The sequence below is a fragment of the Cervus canadensis genome, chromosome 2 (assembly GCF_019320065.1).
Source record: "Cervus canadensis isolate Bull #8, Minnesota chromosome 2, ASM1932006v1, whole genome shotgun sequence".
In the NCBI taxonomy this organism is placed as follows: domain Eukaryota; kingdom Metazoa; phylum Chordata; class Mammalia; order Artiodactyla; family Cervidae; genus Cervus; species Cervus canadensis.
The window spans coordinates 88066234-88086969 of NC_057387.1; the positions used below are offsets into that span (position 1 = coordinate 88066234).

Genomic DNA, 20736 nt, shown 5'->3' on the forward strand with positions numbered 1-20736 from the left:
AGGGTTGGGTTTGAACCCAATGCTGGGGGAGCTGTGAGCCCAGGGTGTTATGGCCCCACCAGGGCTGCTAAGGGAGGGATGGGGCAAAGGCTGATGTGGACCCCTCTCGGCCTGCTTTCAGTAGCGCAGCTCCACTTTATTCTATTTTATACGCTGGGGTTTCACTTAGACAAAGCATTCCTCTGCTTGAAAACAAAGTTTTCCAGGCCTGCGCTGTGCCGCGGCTCTGAGCCACAACCGCCGCAGCCTTTGAGGGTGGCTCTGGCCGGCGGGTGAGCGGGCAGGCAGACTGGGCCTCCCGGGAGGGGGTGCAGGTTGCTCTGGGCCACCGTCTCCTCCCCCTCTCACTCCTGCTGTGTTGTTGCTGCAGCCAGAGAACACTCCGGGTCTGTCGTCCTGTTGACTGGGGTGACAGTTTAATAGTAGCTTCCTGGGCTGTCATTTAAATCTGCCTGCCAGGTTAGTAGGCCAGGGGCGGGCTGGTACGCCCCCTGCCCCCACCCCGGATCTTCGTTCAGCTGGCAGCGGTCGTCTTGGCAACGCCGGGGCCTGGCGAGCTCTGCAGAAGGGTAACTATAGGGGGAGCTGCTCTTTCATCTGCCCGACCCGGGTACCAGTGGCCCAGCTACCTTCGGGCTGGGCTGCAGGGCCAGAGCCAGGACACTCAGGGCTGGTCCAGGCCTGGGAGAGGAAACGGGAACAGATGAGTCCCCTCTGTGCTCAAGTCTCCAAGGTGGGGGTTTACATCTTTGCTCCTCCAGACTCTCAGCTGCCCTGGGAGGGAAGGGACCTGCCCCAAGTGGCTGAGCAACAGTGCTCAGTTGGAATCATCTTATTTGTGGGTCTCTGCTCTGCCACCAAAAAATGTTCCCTGAGGCCCGCGACCTGTCTGCAGAAACCTGAGGACTAACACAGCCCTCGTCTCTCTCATCTCCCTGTCCTGTGTGGTCTGGTATCAGTGCCCCCCACCCCCCAGCCATCCTGGGCTCACCTCTACACATGTCCCTGCTCTTAGGACTGAAACTCTCAGCTTCACTCAGGGCCAAATGCTCTGGGAACGGCTTTTTGTGCTTTTCATGGCTTGGTGGAGGTGGCCCAGAGACACAGGATTGGGTACCAGCCTCTGCTGTGTGACCAGTCACACAGGCCAGTCCGTCCCCTCTCTGGACCTCATCTCCTGATCTGTAGGACGCAGGGCTCGTACTATAGCAGTGTTTCGTCAAGTGTGGTTCATTGCACTGGTTTTTCTTGGGAAATCAGTAGACATGGCATCCAACAAAGATGGTCTTTGGCTTAACAAATTTGGGAAGTACTGCAGGAAACAAAATCAATCTGATATCTTTCCTGTAGGCCTTTCAAGGCCCTTGGTGAGCCAGTGGGCATCAAGAATCTCCCGAAGGGAAAAGAATAAAGCTTAGGCCAAACATCTGAATGGATGTCCCTCAGCTGTCTGTCGGGGTCCCTCCTCTCTCCTCCCCTGCTAGGGCCTGATGGTCCACGTACCCACCCCCACCCCCAAGTCCTGAAGGAGACCCTGGTAGCTTGGCGCTGTGGGTTTTGTTGGCTGTCCTGTGATTAGCAGGGGTGGGGGGGAGTCCCTGGATAAGCTCAGGGAAAGCCAGGCCCCTACACTGGGCCTCTGAGGGGCAGCCTGGTGCCAGGCAGGGTGAGTTGGCCCGTGGCCTAGTAGAGCTGCCAGGCCCCTTGCCACTTGCCTCCTCAAGTGTCGAATGAACCCCGAACGGCCGCTCCGCTGGCTCCTCCACACCCCATGCCGTTATCCCTCTCCTTGAATGCCCTTCTCCGCTCTCCTTACTCCCACAGCTTGGCTCACCTCTCTTCCTTGAACACGGTTCCCTCCTCCAGGAAGCCTTCCCTGACCCCTGGGATGGTTGGGTAGCCCTCCCCTGACTTCCTGGCCACACAGTGTTCCCAGGAGACAGAATACCTGGGCTCAGGTGCACATGTGCTATGCCTCTCCCTGGGCTTGGCTTTTGCTTCTAGAAGGAGAGCTAGAGAGGGGACTTCAAGGCCCTGGGCTCTGACAGGAGGGAGCAGTGTGATTGCCCAGATGAAGCCACGCCGAGCAGCTCTGCCCAGCACACTGACTAATCTTTGTTTTGAAGCCCCCTGTCTGCATTGGGGCTGCGGGATGAGCGTGGGTGGGGAATAACAGCATGAAGGATGCACATTGTCTCGGGGAAGGGGCGGAGGAGCTGGGAGGTGCTGAGTGATCATAACAATTTCACAAGATCATAGGCTCTGGGCACAGAGAGGGGCTGAAGATGCAGTCAGCACCACACCTCCGTACCAGATGAGGAGGTGGATGAGCCAGTGTGACACACACAGCAGCTGAGGCTGCTGACTTCACACATCGCAGACTCGCACCTTTCTGCTTTTCGTGAAGTCTGGACACCATCTAATATAGCCCGACTGCTTCTCACAGCAACCCTGTGTGGTAAAGCAGGGATATGACCCCTGAATGTGGACGAAAAAAGTGAGACTCAGAGAAGTTGTGTAACTTGCAAAAGGTCACACAGCCCACAAGTGGCAGAACAGAGTTCCATCAACTGTGAGCAGCCTGACACTTTCCTTGGTCTGCATTCTTGTTATAAATAGCGGCTCTCACTTCCTTTGTCCTGGATTTCCCATTCTCTCCCACTCTGCCCTGGGGTTGGCCCCTCCCCACTGCCCTTTGGAATCCCGAGTCCTTTGTGGTAGGCCATCTGTTGCCATGGCACCAGATTATGATGTTGCAGACCCTGGATGACTGTGTACCATTCCTGGGCCGTTGGAGTACAGAGATTCATAGAGGTGGGCATTGTCCAAGGGGCGACTGGCACGGAGGGACATAAATCCCTGGAAATAGAGAACCACAGCCCCGAGCCCAGCTTGGGAATCACCCTGGGAGCTGGAGCCAAGGCTGCCAAGGCCAGGAGAGTTGGGGCTGGCCTGGCTTGCTCTGACAGCCTCACAAGACTGCCGAGCCCTCCTCTCTTGGCAGGGCTGATGTAGCCCTGACACTGGGATGCTCGCTCAGATCCCCTTTTGCCTTCTGCCCTTGTGGAAGTGCTTCCTGGGGGAGCCACCCTCGCCACTTGCCCAGAGAGGGAAGGAGCTTGCCCAGCGTCACCCAGAGTGGAGGTGGCCGTGCCAGGATTTAGACAGCTCTGTTTCCAAATCCTTCCACGTGGTTACACTTCAGACAGGGCCCGCCCAGGTAGTTTAGTCTAGTCGCCTGCATTGATTATGCTGCCTCAGTTTCCCCAGGGTGGTCCACTAGCCAAGCACAAGTCGTTGAGGCCCAGGTTTACTCTACTGCACATTTCTGGGCACGTGCCAGGGGAGCCCTTCAATGTAGGCGCCTCTGGTCTATGATTGATCTTCCACATTGCCTTGTCCTGCAGCCCATGGGATCTAGTCCCACTGCATTTGCCTCTCTGGGGTCCTCATTCTTAGCCTGATAGTACCATGGTGGCTAAGGGACTTAGCACAAAGAGCCCAAGCTTTGGCAGCTGCCACAATTGGAATTGAAATCCCACTTCTGCCACCTACCACGTTTACCTCTTTGAGCCTCAATTTCCTCTTCTGTAAAATGGAATTAACAACAGCTGTCAGGAGGGCTGTAAGTCATCACTGGGATATTGAGTGAAAGGTGCCAGGGCAGAGCCAGGGTGGAAAATGTTCAAACTGGTCATGACAGTGAATGAATCTGTTCCCTAAGACACCGCCATAGGACATGCACCCTGAGTCTGCCATTTCCTACCCTCAGGACTGTGATGGTGCCTGTGGCTGCTCTGGCCTCCTTGCTTGGGGCCCGCCAGGACTTCACACACTGTGGGAGGCCAAGCTCACTCTCAGAATGCCAGGGAGGAGAGGGACCTTGGTGAGCATCTGGCTGGCCCAGGCCCAGTGATGGAGCCCTTCCATCACCTTGTCGGTCAGCCTGGCCCCTTCTCTCCTGGGGTTTGCTGGTTGTGCACTTGCACTCACAGGCCGGGCCGATTCCCAATCTGTGTGCTCAGGGCACAGATACACACTCACCGAGCACCGAGTTGGAGCTTCCATGGTCTTTCCCATCTACTCCAGGGCTTTTGTTCCATATCTGATGCCACTGGGCATTTTGTTTGGAGAGCCCTGGTGGGGAAGAAGGTTGTCTGACAGTGAGGTCAAATTGTGGCCTCTGCTGCCCCCGAGCTGTGACTTTGGGTGTGTAACTTAACACCTTGGGACTGAATTTCCCCACGTGTCAAGTGAGGGCCACAGCAGGCCTTTAGTCTTGGGGTTTCCTGGTAGTGTTAAGCACAGAGCCTGGCACAAAGGATGCACTTGGAGAATGTTAGAACAGGAAAAAGAAAGCATGGGAATAGATGTCTCTTTTTTGGATGCAGAGCTTCCTCTGAAGGGAGCACTCTGGAAATATTCAGGTGCCATAGCTCATAACTACTTACTCTGGTGTGTCATACTGTGATTTGCCAAAAGGTGGTGACTCAATGGATATGTCTGAGCAAATTCTGGGAGAAAGGGGAGGACAGGGAAGCTCGCTGTGCTGCAGTTCAGGGGTCACAAAGAGCCAGACACGACTTAGCGACGGAACAACAACACTGGTATCTGTTACCCACGTCAACCCCTCAGTGCAGGGCTCGGGGAGGGCTTTTCAGGGTCCTGGACTGGGAGGCAAGTGAGCTGGTTCTGATCGCTGAGGTGTTGTGTTTCCCTGGGCCAGCCCTTTTCTGTCTCTAGGCCTCAGGCCCCCATCTGTAGGTGGACTCTGATTGCTCTGGTTTCTTCCCACCCTGCAAAGGCAGAGATGTTCTTCTAAGGAAAGCGTGAAAGCTCAGCCCAGAATGCAGATGCACTGCAAAGATTTCATTGAAAAGGAAGGCAGAAATGGAATGGATTCAGGAGCCCTGGTGTCTGTCCTCAAATCCTTGTCTGGCTGCTCAGGGAGAGGGAGCAGTCATGTGGCTTCAGAGGAGGCCAGAGGGCCTGTAGGAGGATTTATATAACCCAAGGCTGGCCACTGGGAAGGCGCTTCCTGGGAAGAACTGGAGCCTGGCCTGGCTGGAGGTGTGGGAGCAGCGGCTATGTTTCCCTTGGGTTCAATGGCCTCCACTGAAATCTACCCTGAGTTGGGTCCTGTGTCGAATCTAATGTAATATCCACACTGGAGGAGCATCGGGCCAGTGGAGGGACAGGGGGAAAAGCAAACCATATTGGTCCCTGAGTTGGTCTCAGTTCTGCTCCCAGCTGTGAGAGCCCAGCCTGTTACATATATCCCCTGTGAGGGCGTAGAACACCCAACTTCTTTTGCTTCTAATTAAGACTTGAACCATAAAAACAGCAATAGCTGCAGCTTACCGAGCATCTGCTGTGTACCAGGGTCTCTGTTGCCTGCTCTTCATACATTATAACTTCTTGCTACTTCTCCTCAGAACCCTTTGTTTCTTTCTCCCCATTACATAGATAAGAAAACAGAGGCTCAGAGGTCCAGTAACATCCCCAAGGTCACACAGATAGAAAGAGGCAGAGCTGGGATTCCAGCCCGCAGTGTGGAGGCCTCCCCTCCGGGCTGTAAAGGCCTTCAGGACGGAGACTGATTTGGACGTCTAGAGTCTCTTTCCCTCACGCTGAACAAAATGCACCTCATTAATCTTGCCACGAGGTGATCATTTACTTTTGTGATTTATTATCATAAATAATAAGCTCCCTGGTGCTTGCAGAAGAGGCCTTGACTTTAGTCTGGCCAGGGGGAGGAGGAGAGGTAGGTAAAAGAACTGTGAACTGGCTGAAGGGGCTAAGGCAACTACTGTATGTGATCAGGGAAGGCTTCCTAGAGGCTGTGACAGTGGAACCGGACTTGGGGGCAAGAGAGACGTGTGATGGGAAGAGGCATTCACTTGGTGGTTGGATGCTGTCACCCTTGTTGAACCTGGAGAGCAGGGCCAGGGACTACCTGTCTCCTCCTGGTGTGGAATGAATAAGTCTTTCTCTCCTGGAGCCGTGGGAGGTCACGTGGTCCAGCTTGTGGATGGAGGACATTCTGGTCGCCCTGCAGCCACCTGACTGTATGTTCTGGAAAAGCTTCCTGTGCCTACCAGGCCCCTCATGCTCTTCTCCTTGCCCCGCAGCCAAGAAGACCTGTGCAGACAGCGACTTCACCTGTAATGACGGCCACTGCATCCGAGAGCGGTGGAAGTGTGATGGCGAGGAGGACTGTTCAGACGGCTCCGACGAGTCGGAGGCCACGTGCAGTGAGTCCTGCCCCTGGGCTGGGGGTGGGGCCTGGCTCTGGGCCTCAGTTTCCTTGTTAGGTCTTCCTGGTGGGGAAGCTGGAGGCTCAGGTGAGGTGATCCGTCTCCCACAGCCCCATAAGCACTTTGCGCTGAGCACTCATGAGCTCCGGTGCTTCTAGTTGCTGGTATCTGGTGACCTGTGTCTGGGCTTTCTTCCCAGCCCTCTGGCAGGTTGGGCCCTGCTCCTAGAGTTCCAGGAGCTAAAAGCAGCCCCTTTGAACCCTGATGGTGAGAAGTAGCCAGCACACATGCTCCAGGCCTCCCCTGAGTCTCCCCCGCTAGTTTTTTTTTTTTTTGAGGATTCTAATCATAATTCTAATAATACTAATGGCAGTTGGTACTCATCTAGCATTCACTATATGCAAAGCGCTATCTGTGCTTTCACTCATTCTATTCCCATAGTGGCCTCATGAGATAAGTACTGTCACATTTTGACTTTTGCAGAGGTAGAAGTTGAGGCTTAGAGAGATTGAGTGACTTGCCCAAGGCCACCCAGCTGGGGTCTTCAAGGCCCTAGCTCTGTCCTCAGTCTGTGCGGACTGAGCCTAGGAGCCTGGCCCAGATGGCAACAGGCAACAGGGGCAAGATGAAGGCCGAAGCCAAGCCCCAGGCCCGCCTCCCACACTCAGCCTTTGTCTCTCTGTGATTTCTTTTCCAGGCCCTAATCCTCAAAGCAAACGTACACTGGGCAGGTCATTCCGTGACATTTGTTAAATTAAAAAGGAGATGAGAAGGGGGCGGGGAAGGACCCGGTGGTCCCAGAGGCAGAGCTTCAGCAGAATGAGCCTGAGACAAAAGACCAGGAGAGGGGCCGCACGTGGAGGGCGGTAGGGCTGGCGGGGGCCTGCTAGTCGCAGTCCCCGGATCTTCCTCAGGGGTCACAGTCACCCCAGAGGCAGAGGTGGGGACAGTGGAGGCCAGCGTCCCATCGAGGGCTGTGGCTGGTGATAACTGGGTTTCCTTGTCTCCTAGCAACAGAGCTCCCAGTCTCCGCATGAGAAACAGGGAACGGGAGAGAGAAAGGGAGAGCAGGAGCCACCCCCGCCCAAGACAAGGGACTCCCTCCTTTCCTTACACAGCTGCCTCGCCTTCCCAGCCACACGGCAAGCCCTACCCTCCGCTCACTCCACCCAGCAGCCCCTGCACCCCATGCAGTCCTGGAGGTGCTGGACGCTGGGGAGGGCCGCCCAGCGCTTTGTCCTGAGCTTCCGGAGAACAAAGCCCAGCCACGCCCACTTGTGACTCCTCCTCAGGGCCAGCTTGGGCGAGGGGTGGATCTGTTTAGAGAGAAAGAAACTGAGGCTGGGACAGGTTCGGCTGCTTGCCCAAGGCGGCCTAGCTAACATAGGGCAGAGCCGTGTACAGCCCGGAGTGTGTGTTTGGGGAGGGGGGCTGTGACCGCCTTGGCAGTCAGCCAGCTCGGCCATCCAGACCCCATGCCTGCAGTTACCCTGGACACTGGAGATGGAGGGGAGGGGAGCGTCATCACAGTCATTACTGGGGTCTGTCCTGCTGCCTAAGAACTATGCTCCTGCTCCTCCCCACATCTCTGTCTCTTTGCAGTGGTGCTCCTTTCCATCTCCCTCCTGCCCAGCCCTGCACTTGGGCTGCCTCCCTTCTCTGCCTGTCCCCTCTTCCCCTTCCCCCTTACCCTCTTTCTTCATCCTGCCTGTGTTTCTTTCTGTCTTCCCGCCTCTTGCCCCTCTCAGCAATTGCTCAAGCCTTTCCATCTTCTGGGCTGTGCTGGGCTAGGGTGGTGGGGGGCGGGGGTCTCTGGCCTCACACCTCCTGCCTCCCCAGGCCTGCTTTGGGCTCAGCTGTAAAGCAGTTATCAGGCAGTTGAGTAACTGGAAGCCTAGAGATGTTGAGGGCCCTGCTTCTAAGACACACAGGTTGCTCGTGGCTGGTCTGCCTTCCATGACAAAAGGCAGGCTCTGAAGTCTCTCTGGGGCTTGACAGAGCTCTGTGTGGGAGCTGCCGCCAGGGGAGTCGGGGGCCCAGCTCTCTCTTCTGCATCCTGGGAGTCAGGGGGCTCTCCCATGATGCAGTGTGAGTCCTGCATACTTTCCCGCCCCCTCTGAGCTCTAGTCTCTAACATTCCAGAATCCCAGAGACCATGATTCTAAGACTCCTGGACTCATAAGAGTCTGAGGCCCTTTTCTGCCTTGCCTGTACCCAGTTGGGCACAAGGCCAGGATCCCACTTTCTGTGCAGTTACATCTGTCACCGGTGGGCAAGGCCTGTGTGTGGGGAGGGCTGCCTGGAGGAGGTCAGCCAGTGTAGGACCTTGAGGGCCAGGCAGAACTGGGGGCAGCAGGACCTGGTAACAGGCTTGCTCACAGCCTCCTGACCAAGTGAGAACCCAGCAGCCAATTCACTGCCCATTTGATTGGCGTTGTCATAGCAACCTCCACAGCCTACCAGGTTCCTGGGGACTGTGCCAGCTTCCAGGATAGAGCCCCCTCCCCACCTGCAAAGAAAGATTATAGGCAGTAGTCAAGTGCAGTGGGTTTGATGTCTGGTATACTCAGGTTCAGGTACTTTAACCTGTGAGACCGCAGGCAATTTGCCAATCTCCCTGAGCCATAGTTCATTCATCTGCAAAATAGGGGAATGGTACCTACCTTACAGGGGTGGTGAGGACCAAGTGAAAAAAATGCACTCACAGTGTCGATGATGGAGTAAATGGCAGTGTGATTTTTATCATTATGTTTTGACGTTAGGCCCTCTCCCCGATTTAAAATCTTAGAAGTCTAAGTGAAGACGCTTTGTGTGGAGTAGGGAGGGATTTGGGAGCAGGTTCCCATTCCTGTGTTCCCCTCTATATAATCTGCATCTCGCTGGCTGGGGTTCCTCCCAGATCTCTTTCCTTCTGGTTCTGGATTCTGTGGCTGTCACACTAAGCCAGGAGTCACAGCAGGAAGGCCCGGACATTTGCCTAATGAAAGTAGCATTTCAGCTCTAATTATAGCTCCCTTGATTGGGGATGTTTGTGACCCACCTTCAGGCATCTGTTGGGAGGTGTGCGGCATGGGGGTGGGGAAGCTGGTTCAAGGTGAGTGAGTTACAATTCTGGGAGCTGCTTATTGAAAATGAGGTTTTATTCATGCATGTTAGAGCCTTCCCATCTGGAAGGGGGACCTCACTGATTAACCAAGTGCACCTTCCTATCAGAGATTTTCTGAGCTCATCCAGCAAGTCAGGGGCCCACCCTGCTGACCCCGTGAGAAGGAGCTTGGTGTGACTGCCCCCTTCTGTGCAATGGGACGTCCATGCCATGCTTCCTGGGGCAGCAGCTGGACCCCATATTCACCACTGCCTGAGCCCCTGGCCCCTGGGAGCTGGCAGTCCCCAAGTGGAGGCTGTTGGCCCTGCACCTCCCATGACCTGCACTGCTGATATGCTTGCTCAATAAGAAGCCGTCAGGCACTTTCCTTCCTTCAGTCAACAGACATCTTCCTCTTTATTAATTTGTAAGCTTCTGAATTAGAGAAAGGACGGTTGGATTTGGATTTCTAAGACAAGATTCTCTGGGAATTTATAAATGCCTGTGGCCACTCTGGAGTACAGTGGCAGGCCTTTGGTGACTTGGAGGATTCCTGATGTCTGAGGAAGTGGGCCTCCTCATTCCTGCCCCTGAGAACCTGGAGATACTTGGACAGCAAGCCAGAGGCATTCCCTGGGGCATCTGTTTCTGAGAGAGAGACAGCGGGAGAGGGAAAGAGATGGAGAGAGAGGGAGAAGTGTTCAGTTCAATGGTGGGTGCTGCATTGTGGAGGGCCCTCTGGACTCGAATAAGCTATGATGTCCATCCCCAGGGGTGAGACCTGGGCCCTCCCAGTCCTTTGCATTTCATGAAATAAAACATGGGCAACCGTTTGCTGAGTTCCAGATTTGCTCCAGGTTCTGTATAGGCATTTCCATGTTTCCTCATATAAACCACCCATCAGCTCTGGGAGATGATATAACCCCATGTGCAGGTGAGGGGAGCCAGGGTGCAAAGAGGTTAAGTGACTTGTTGAAGGGCCTTCATGTTAGTAAATTTGATGTGGACTCCAAACCCATGGTCTATCTCCCGCGCTATGCTGCCTGGGGCCTCTAGCTTCAGTTATCCTGAAAGTGGGTGTTAGACAGCCACCTCCCATCTTGCAGACTTGCCTAAGCCAAGGCCCAGTGAGCCTCCTCCCTCCAGTGACCCTCTCCAGGGTCACCAGGAGACCATCGGGTCCTACTTTCCCCCGCTATGCAGTATGAAGTGCCATAAGTTAACAAGAGTTTTGGGGTTGAGGGGCCTGGGGAAGATTTTGCAGCTCTGCTCTTCACAAGACTTTGAGCAAACAACTTACGCTCTCTGGGCTTCACTCTCCCCATCTGTAAAATGAAGGTAATAATAGCCTTCACTTCATGAGGAGATAGTGCAGTGGTAATGAACCTGCCTGGCAATGCAGGAGACATAAGTGACACAGATCCCTGGGTCAGGAAGATTCCTCTGGAGAAGGAGATGGCTCTCCAGTCTGGTATTCTTGCCTGGAGAATCTCATGGACAGAGGAGCCTGGTGGGTTACAGTCCATGGGGTCTCAAAGAGTTGGACACGACTGAGCACACACACTTGAGGAGATGCTGCACGTCAACACTCCCCAGACCAGCTTCCGGGGCTGAGCAGTGAGAGGTCTGACCCAGGAGCCCAGAGGGTGAGGTCCGTGTCCCGCTTTGGAAAATAGCTGCATCACAACAGAGACAGCGAGGTTCCGGGAGAGGCAGCAGTTGTAATGCCCAGAGTCCAGCGACCCCGGGCAGGTCGCTTCCCCTCTCTCACCTCTGTCTCCTGTCACTCCAGCCAGTGCTCCTCAGTGTGACCTCCAAGGCCTCTTGTGTCCCCCACATTCCAAGAAGGTTCCCTGGCTCTTTGAGGGTAGGAGGGCTGGTGTCAGGCACTGCTGAATCCTCGAGAGCCTGTAATTAGAGCTGTCTATTTAGGGACACAGCAAATGTCTTATTAATTATAAAGAAAGGAAGCAGACGGATTGTTTAATCATTGTCCTTGCTGAAAGGTTATGCAATTAACTGTATAAATATTCATTCAAAGTTCAAGCAGCTGCCTGCTGCACTGGGGTATGCCGAACCAGGCCCCTGGAGATGGTACAGATGGGTCAAGGGCCGTTTCAATCACCTGGACTTTTGAGCGGAGAGTTTGGGGTTGGTTCTGGGCCACTATGTCATGTCTGGATGTGAGAGTTGAACCATAAAAAAGGCTGAATGCTGAAGAATTGATGCTTTGACCTGTGGTGCTGGAGAAGACTCTTGAGAGTCCCTTGGACTGCAAGGAGATCAAACCAGTCAATCCTAAGGGAAATCAACCCTGAATATTCATTGGAAGGACTGATGCTGAAGCTGAAGCTTCAATACTTTGGCCACCTGACGTGAAGAGCTGACTCATCAGAAAAGACCCTGATGGTGGGAAAGATTGATGGCAGGAGGAGAAGGGGATGACAGAGGATGAGACGGTTGGATGGCGTCACCAACTTAATGGACATAAGTTTGAACAAACTCCAGGAGATGGTGAAGAACAGGGAAGCCTGGCATGCTGCAGTCTGTGTTGTCATAAAGAGCTGGACACGACTGAGCAACTGAACAACAACGGGGCCACTACCCTACCCATAGGAGGGTGAGGGGTTTGATGGAAAGGGCAGGGTTTAGTCAAAGGAATCTAGACTCTGACTCTCACTGCTGTGTGTTTGGGGCCAGTTACTCTGAGCTTTGGTCTGGGTCTCTCAGCTTTGGTTTCCTTATCTGTAAAATGGAGTGCTTACCTGCAGGACCAGTGTCCTCTTCTGTTCTAGGGGTGCCACTAATATGATGATCTTTGTGAATGGTGCCCCTGGAGTTTCCACTCACAGCCTGCAGGGCCTGCTTATGTGGCAGGGAGAGGGTCAGGATGACAAGGGAAAATATCAACTCCTCAGCATGAAGCAGCCTGACCCACAGTATGTGCTCAGTAACATGGCTCCCTAACAACTCCCCTTGAGCATCTGTTTCCTGAGGCCTGGCTCACAGATGCTGCCTCATCCCTCTGTCCCCTCTGTGTCAGGGGCTTGCAGACATACAGCGCCTGCTCTATCACTTTTCTGGAAGTGGATTTAAAAGACATGAAATCTCCAATATCTTTTGGATTTGCAGAATGGTAACCCAGGGGTTCTCAAATGGGGTGCCTGAGAATCACCAGGGCAAGCAGGGATGGGTGGAGTTGCTAAGATGCCTGGGCTCTGCCCTGGAAACCTGGATTCAGTCTAGTGTGAGCTGGGGCCCAAGAACCTGCGCCCACCACCCACCACCCCACCCCTTATCTGGGACATGCTGGTTGCTGCAGTCCCCTCGTGTTCTGCTGGGCCCAGTGTGGGAAGTACTTTCTCAGTTCCTGCAGTGTGTGGGTGATGGAGGTGCTCTGGGCCCCTCCCCTGACTCCCAGGCCCCTCACCACCTGTACCACCTCCCCAAGGAAGCCTGTATAAAGGGTCTTTGAGTGTCAGTGCTTCCAGGGCTCTGTCCGACAGTATTTGTAAAGGGAAATTTCTGTAAAACGAATCCCTTGAATCCTGTATTCCCAACAGGTTGCCTTATATTTATGAAATGTATTCCTAGGGATAACTTTGGGGTCCACAGTTGGGGGGTCCAAGGTATTCCTTCCCCATGGTGTAGTAGTATCTGGGGGTCTTGGCTCAGACACCTGCCCCCAACTCATCTTGTCTGTGTCGTCCTCTCCATCTCTTGTGGGCTTTCATCCCAGCTATGGAAGTAAGAGGTTAGGGAAAATGGTTTGAGATTAGAGAGAGGAACTGAGGGTAAAGTACCAGTAACTCACTGCCTCCAGGGTGCCGTGGACTGTTCTCAGCCTCTGGCATGAGACACAGCTGACTGCACCCTCACCTGGGTCTTCACGACTGTGTGAATAGGACCCAGCGCTGGGTGCCATGTGTGGTACACAGCAGGATACTCACTGAGGGAATAGATAAGTCCTCAGCTGCTATGTGCGGAGAATAATAGTAGGTATCATGAGTGAGCACTGGCTGGGCATTCTAAATGCTTTACAGACATTAACGTAGTTGTCGTAACAGTCCAGTGGGACTGGGAATAGTATTATCCCCACTTTATGGGCACAGAGATAAGGATTGATGGCCAAGGTAGATACCCAACAAGTGACTGACCTGAACCCAGGCAGCCAAGCTCCAGAGCCCATGCCCTCAACCTTCATGCTGGAGGCCCCAAGAGAACCTATACCTTGCTGGAGTACTATGAAGATACAATGGAAGCATCTAGCACTGCTCCTGGCACATCCTAGAGATCACTGAGTTTGGCCTGTGTACACCCTGGAAGGCAGGGTGAGGAAGCCAGCCACGGAGGTCTGAGATGTCTCTGCCTCGGCTGGGTCTGTCATGTGGATCGTCCCGGGATGCTCAGGATGAGAGCCATCCCCAGGTTGGATCAGGGTTCTCATTCTTTCTTCCAAATTGAGAATCAGCCCTGGAGCTCCGGGCCCCTGATTGAGTCAGTCTCTGATTGCGGCTGCAGTAATTATAGCTGTGTGGTCCCGCTGGGCCCTGGCACACGGCGACTGCTCTCAGCAGCGGGCTCGGCACAGTAACGGGGGCAGGCAGGCTTGGAGGGAGCTGCTGGGGCTGTGGTGAGCCCTTCCTATCTGCAGGTTCGGATCACAGAGTCACTGATCTGGAAGGCAAACTGAGACCCAAACAGGGCGTATCTTGCCCAAGGGCACACAGCTGGAAATGGCAGAGGAGCATGCAGGGCATGGTGGCTCCATATTGCTGGAGCCTAAAGGGAAGGCTTGGAAGGGTGGGAGGTTAGGCCGGTCAGGCAGGTGGAGGGGTTGGCTCAACTGAAGAGGGTGTTGAGGGCCAGGGACCAGGGGGCCATGAGAGGGTGTTAGGCAGGGCAGTGACAGGGCCAACTGTAGGATTCAGAAAGTCTTAGGAGCAGGACTTTCCTGGTGGTTCAGTGGTTAAGAATCCACCTTGCAATGCAGGGGACACCGGCTCAAGTCCTGGTCCAGGAAGATTCCACCTGCTGCAGAGCAACTAAACCCACACGCTGCAACTATGGAGCCATGCTCTAGAGCCTGAGAACCACAACTACAGAGCCCACATGCTACAAACACTGAAGCTCACACACCCCTAGAGCCCATGCTCCACAGCAAGAAAAGCCACGGCCACGAGAAGCTCGCACACCACAACTAGAGAGTAGCTCCCGCTCACCACAGCTAGAGAAAGCCCGCACACAGCAACAAAGACCCAGCCCAGCCAAAAATGAATAAATGAATAAAAAAGTCTTAGGGGCAGAGGAGCTTCTTCTTAGACGAAGAAGCTGAGACAGGAAGGCCCTGGTGGATTCCCAGGGCTTCAGGCCATGAGGCTGGAGTCAGGCAGTAGGACTCACTGGCACCATGCCCTATGTCCTCCTTGGCTGAGCTGTGGACATGTGTCTCTCTCCACAGCCAAGCAGGTGTGTCCTGCAGAGAAGCTGAGCTGCGGACCCTCCAGCCACAAGTGTGTGCCGGCCTCGTGGCGCTGTGATGGGGAGAAGGACTGTGAGAGCGGAGCGGATGAGGCTGGATGTGCCACATGTGAGTCCAGGGTCTGGTCCCCCAGGGTCATGGTCAGGCAGCCTTGGGCAGCAGTGGTCACTTGTGGGGAAGGAGGGCCAGGTTCTCCAGGGAGCTTGGGAGGTGGAGAGGAAAGGGGAACGGTCAGGACACTAGTAATGGCCGGGCACTTTGAAGAGACATTCTTTTTCATCCTCACAATCACCTCACAAGCAGCCATTATCATCCCCATTTGTGGGTGAGGAAACTGAGGCTCAGACAAGCGAGGAAAAATGCCCACAGCTAAGTGACGGAACTGAGTGATTCAACTTCAGGTCCGGACAGCAAAGTCCACGTGTGTTCTAACCATGCCTGACATCTGCTCATCCATTCCATAAGTCTATACTGATCTCTGAGCAGGGGCAGGAGACCAGAGTGGGGGCCGTAGTGAGAGATGGTTGCGGACTGGGCGAGGACACTGGCAGTGTCGGGGGAAGGGAACAGATTCCTGAGGACTGTTGCTGAAATCTCAGACCTGAGCACCAATGTCATGAGGCAGGAAGACATTCTCAGCAGGCTTCTGCAGGGACAGATGGAAGTGGTCACTGGGGCAGTTCCACATCAGTGGGCTTCAAACACAGGATTATCTCCTTCCCAGGGGGCAGGCCAGCAGGGCCTGGGCCAGTGGGGAAGGTGGCCTGGCCGGGCATGTTTCATATGCAATGGGCACCTACTGTGTGCCAGACTCTGGAAGGGACAAGAAGGTGAATCCTATAGGCCTCTCTTCGGAAGCTCATGATGAATGGGGGAGACAGACTGGCTGTTGGAACTAGGCTGTGAGGCTGGGCAGAGATCCGGGCAATCGCTCGGGGACTTTTGCCAAGCACGTGCCCACCACTGTCTCCCACCCTATTCACTCTGCCAGCTTCTGTCTTTGTATCCTACCCATCCTTCCTGGCCTATGGGAAGTGCCACCTCCTTTGGAGGCGTCTAGATCACAGCACTCTAAGAACGTGAGTCTCTGGAATTTGGATATCTCTGAAGCTGGAAGCGTCTGGGTATGCGGGCAGATCCTGGCTGGGATCAGCAGTTGCAAAGCCCCAGTGGTACACTGCCTCATTTCTGCAGCTGTGATAATAATTCTATGGGGCCTCACTGGCCAGTGAGAATCCTCTCCCCTCCATACCTCCTGAAAATCAGATGTTTCCGCAGTCATCAAGGCTATCAGCCACTATCGCTGGGAGTGGGAATAGCTCTAACTATGGCATGTTGTGGCAGGGCTGTTCCCTGTTAATTATAGAAGATAGTCATGTTCAAAGGTCCTATTGGGCTTCTCTGCTTCAGCTCCCAATCACCAAGGCAAAGGAAAAAGAATACTCCCTTCTCTCATCCCTCAAAGCTTCTTCCATTCAGGAATACTGGGAGGGGTCCCTGAACACGGGCCTGATGATGTAGATCTTAAAGGTGCTGTCAGCTTTGAAAACTTGGAGCAAGCTCACGATAAAGCAGCTCTTCCTCCTAGAACTCTGATCGTAGTGAGTCCTCCCTCCCTGTCTGGACAGGGAGGAGGAGGGCTAATCTAGGCATCAGCTTAATCTTGAGGGGCAGACATCACAGAGTAGGGTGTGCATTTCCTACCAAGGCCCCAACATCCCAAAAGCCCAGAAGGGGAAAAAAATGCATCTGTCAGAAACTTGATAGAGCCGTCAGCCACACATGACATGAGCTGCCTACCTTGTGAAACTGAAGGCATCAGTTCTATTTTATGTTCACTAACAATGAAAAGAGGCAGTTTTCCAACAGAAAGTAAAAACACAGACTATTGGCGCCCCCACGTGGAAAGATAGGGTGCTGCCACCACCAAGTTACCGGGCTTCCCAGGTGGCGCTAGTGGTGGTGCTTCTGCCAATGCAGAAGACATAAAAGATGAGAGTTTGATCCCTGGATGGGGAAGATCCCCAGAAGCAAGGCATGGCAACCCACTCCAGTATTCTTGCCTGGAGAATCCTATGGACACAGGAGCCCGGTGGGCTACAGTCCACTGGGTCACAAAGAGTCGAATACGACTGAAGTGACTTAGCATGCATGTACACGCGGCCCCTGTATCCATGCCTGGCCTGGGGCTCCAGGCCTCTTCTTGGCCTCTGTATAAGGAATGAAGGAGGGAGGAAGTCAGGTCGCTACTCTAGAAACAGCCTGAACTCAAGGGTGGGAAGAAAACTGGAAAGCTCAGAGGAGTCAGAGGAGGAAGTAAGAGCCCCAAACCTGAGTTCTGGACCCCTCGTCACCGCGGACTGACTGTGTAATCCTGGGCATGTTGCTCCTCTCCCTGGGCCTCAGTTTCCCCATCTGTAAACTGGCAGTGGGGTTGGTGGTCTCTAAGGCTCTCCCAGCCTCTGCTGCTGCTGCTAAGTCACTTCAGTTGTGTCCGACTCTGTGCAACCCCATAGACGGCAGCCCACCAGGCTCCGCCATCCCTGGGATTCTCCAGGCAAGAACACTGGAGTGGGTTGCCATTCCCCTCTCCAATGCATGAAAGTGAAAAGTGAAAGTGAAGTCGCTCAGTTGTGTCTGACTCTTAGCGACCCCATGGACTGCAGCCCACCAGGCTCCTCCGTTCATGGGATTTTCCAGGCAAGAGTACCAGAGTGGGGTGCCATTACCTTCTCCGCCCAGCCTCTGAGCTCAGAGCAACCCACCAGGGAGAGGAAGCCCAGGGCCCCAGACAGTGCCAGTGACCTGTGCCCATAATGATTGCAAATCCCTAAGTTACTCCTCACACCTGGCTGGTCCAGCCTCCATCCACACCACATGCACTCTCACTGCGGGAAGCTCTGTACTGGACCTTTGGGAAAAAGTGGGTCAATCTCAGAGCCCACCCCTGTGCAGTTCATTGTCACGGGGCAGACAGAGAAGGACACAAGACCCAGGCACCTGAGCAGGCTGTGAAGGGCACCTGAAAGGAGAGTGGAGGTGTGTGGAAACTTCCCAAGCAGGGGAACACGAAGTGTGTTATGAGAGAGGTAGAATTTGGACCCTTGAAGGATTCGAACTCATCACTATGATAAAGAGAGACAGTGGTTGGCAAGAGATGGGCGTCCAGCAGATGGATCAGCCTGGGTAAAGGCTGGGGAAGTGGGAAAGTGTACAGATGGTCTAGTGTGTGACGTGAAGCAGGGTGTGACCAGAGTGAGGTGATGGGGTACAGCAGTAGCTCCGTGCCAGTGGCCTTGGATGCCAGGCCAAGGGACTTAGAGGGGATAGTGCAAGCGAACCCGGGAGTGGGGAGGGCCCTGGACTGTGCTGTAAGGAAGCAGGTCCAGGCCTTATTCTTAGAAGGGTCGATGTCATGCTACATACCATTTCCTGGGAACATCCGGAGAGGCCTTCAAGACAGGTTACACTCTGCAGCTTTAGAGGCTCTTAGTCCCACCATCCTGCAGGGAGAAGGACAGGAATTCCCGCTCCCAGTGAGGCTAGGGAGGCGGCCCAGCATGACCCTAGCTGGACCCGGATTGGAGGCCCCCTTTGCCGTCCACATTCGGGGCCCCCAGCAGGGCTCATTCAGGCCGGGGGGTGAGGGTCAGGGCCCCTGGAGCGGGACCGGCGGGCCCGGGGCGCCGGGGATGGGGTCCGGCGGGCCGACCGGCTCTCTGTCCCGCGCAGTGTGCGCCCCGCACGAGTTCCAGTGCAGCAACCGCTCGTGCCTGGCCGCCGTGTTCGTGTGCGACGGCGACGACGACTGCGGCGACGGCAGCGACGAGCGCGGCTGCGCCGACCCGGCCTGCGGGCCCCGCGAGTTCCGCTGCGGCGGCGACGGCGGCGCCTGCATCCCCGAGCGCTGGGTCTGCGACCGCCAGTTCGACTGCGAGGACCGCTCGGACGAGGCGGCCGAGCTGTGCGGCCGCGCGGGCCCCCGCGCCACGCCCGCGCCCGCCGCCTGCGCCGCCGCCGCCCAGTTCGCCTGCCGCAGCGGCGAGTGCGTGCACCTGGGCTGGCGCTGCGACGGCGACCGCGACTGCAAGGACAAGTCGGACGAGGCCGACTGCCGTAAGCCCCCGCCCGCCCCCATCTCGCCCTGGGCCGCGGGTGCGCCAGCGTCCGCGGAGGGGGCCGCCTCTTCTCGCCCTGCTCTGACCCTAGTCTTGGTTTAACGGGGGCGACAGAACTGGGGAAACGTGAAGTGTGTGTGGTCACATGGCTGCTAAGCTGCGGAGCTCAGGGTCTTCACAGGTACCTGTGACCCTCCGGGACGCGCCCCTGCCCCTGTCATACCTCCCACCCCTGCCTTCCCCGGGCCCAAGCAGTCACCCACTGGTCCCAATGCCAGAGACCTTGGTACACTAAAGAAGAGCCCCCACCCCAATCCTCCCTACCTCCTGGGCCTGCTCATCCTTCAAGGCTTCTCCCAGGTTCCTCTGATGGGTCCTGCTGGGCTGGGTTCCCCTGAGCTCCTGTAGGTTCCTGGCCTCCTCGTCTGGCAACACATCCACACAATGATCTCCTTTGCCCCTCAGACCTGCTCTGCACCCTTGAGCTGTTAGAGGATGGGGGGGCTCTTAGTAATCTGTGTCCCCCATCCCTACATCCTGGGCGCTGAGGAAGGGTTTGCTGAAAGGATGAGGTCATTAAGTAATGAGCACTGAGGTTCCAAAGCACTGTTCCGGAGGGGTGGCGCTGGGGAGAGACGGTAGAGAGGGAGACAGGAGACCTGAGTTTTAGTCCTGGCTTTGCCTGCCAGAGTGCTGTGTGACCCTGGCTGAGGCCTTCCCCCTCTCTGAGCTTCAGTCTCCCCATCTTGTGCCTTGGCCCGGTGTCCTCCGAAGACTCCCAAGCTCAGCCACTGGTTCTGTTCTTGCCGGGGGTGGATGTGGGCTGGAGGTGGGGGAGGAGAGCTGTCCCAGCACCTGAGGGCGCTGACCCTGTCCGCTCACCCTCCCCTGGCAGCACTGGGCACCTGCCGTGGAGACGAGTTCCGGTGCGGGGATGGGACTTGTGTGCCTGCCATCAAGCGCTGCAACCAGGAGCAGGACTGTCCAGACGGGAGTGACGAAGCTGGCTGCCTGCAGGGTGAGTGTGGTCAGCGGCAAGGGGACAGCACCCCCTGAGCTTCCCCTGGCTCCCTGGAGAGAGCGGAGTTGGGAGACATCACCCCTTGGTCCTTATGATGCCTCTTCCCCCAGAGTATTACTTGCCCCTAAACCACCCAGACCCCCTCCCTGCGGGTCCTTGTGGCACTAGAACTGGAGCCTTAAGGACTTTGCAAAAGCTGAAGGAGGCCTGGGGGAAGGGATGTGAAGGCACTGCAAGAGATCCAGCCCCCACCCTTTGTTTATATCTGCACCTCCAAGCAGCTTTACTAACTGGTTCCTGGACCAGACAGAGGCAGAGTCCTGCTCCCCAGGGAGCCCCCTTAATTCTCAAGTGGCTGTCATCACCCTGCAGGAGTAGGGACCCTGAACACCTGGTCATCTGGAGAAATGGATCAAGGATTGGGCGGTGAGGTCGCCTCCCCAGTCTAGGACCACTGGAGCATAGGCCCCCTCAGGAGATGGTCCCTGCAGCCCCCAGGGTCTCTGTAGAGGGGCTGCATTTCCCTCCAAGGTCCCTAATGCTGGTAGATCAGATGTAGACCCCCCACACCCCGCCCACCTCCATGATCCTGGTTATCCCTGAGGTCCTGTCCTTCTGTGAACAGAGCTCCCACCAGCCCTGTATTCAGCTGTCAATCCTGGGCCACCCTCTGGAGGCCGGTGGGGGCTGAGTCTGGAGCTCTCCTCACCTCCCATGGGCCCAGCCCACCCCAACCCTCCCTGCCTAAGGTCTCACAGGTGCTGTCCACTCTC

At 55.5% G+C, this 20736-nt stretch overlaps 1 protein-coding gene across 9 annotated transcripts in view; it reads left to right on the top strand.

Moving 5' to 3' along the window:
• The window catches only part of LRP8 (LDL receptor related protein 8), an 80466-nt gene that overhangs the window by 29209 nt on the left and 30521 nt on the right, over positions 1–20736 (top strand). For 5 of the 9 annotated variants that reach the window (XM_043461275.1, XM_043461277.1, XM_043461276.1 and 2 more), the window contains exons 3-6: positions 6132–6254; positions 14804–14932; positions 18557–18940; positions 19838–19960. In XM_043461275.1, coding sequence (XP_043317210.1) covers positions 6132–6254; positions 14804–14932; positions 18557–18940; positions 19838–19960 — 759 coding nt within the window. The remainder of the gene's footprint in view (positions 1–6131; positions 6255–14803; positions 14933–18556; positions 18941–19837; positions 19961–20736) is intronic. The other 4 variants (XM_043461282.1, XM_043461280.1, XM_043461281.1 and 1 more) reach the window with 1 other exon arrangement.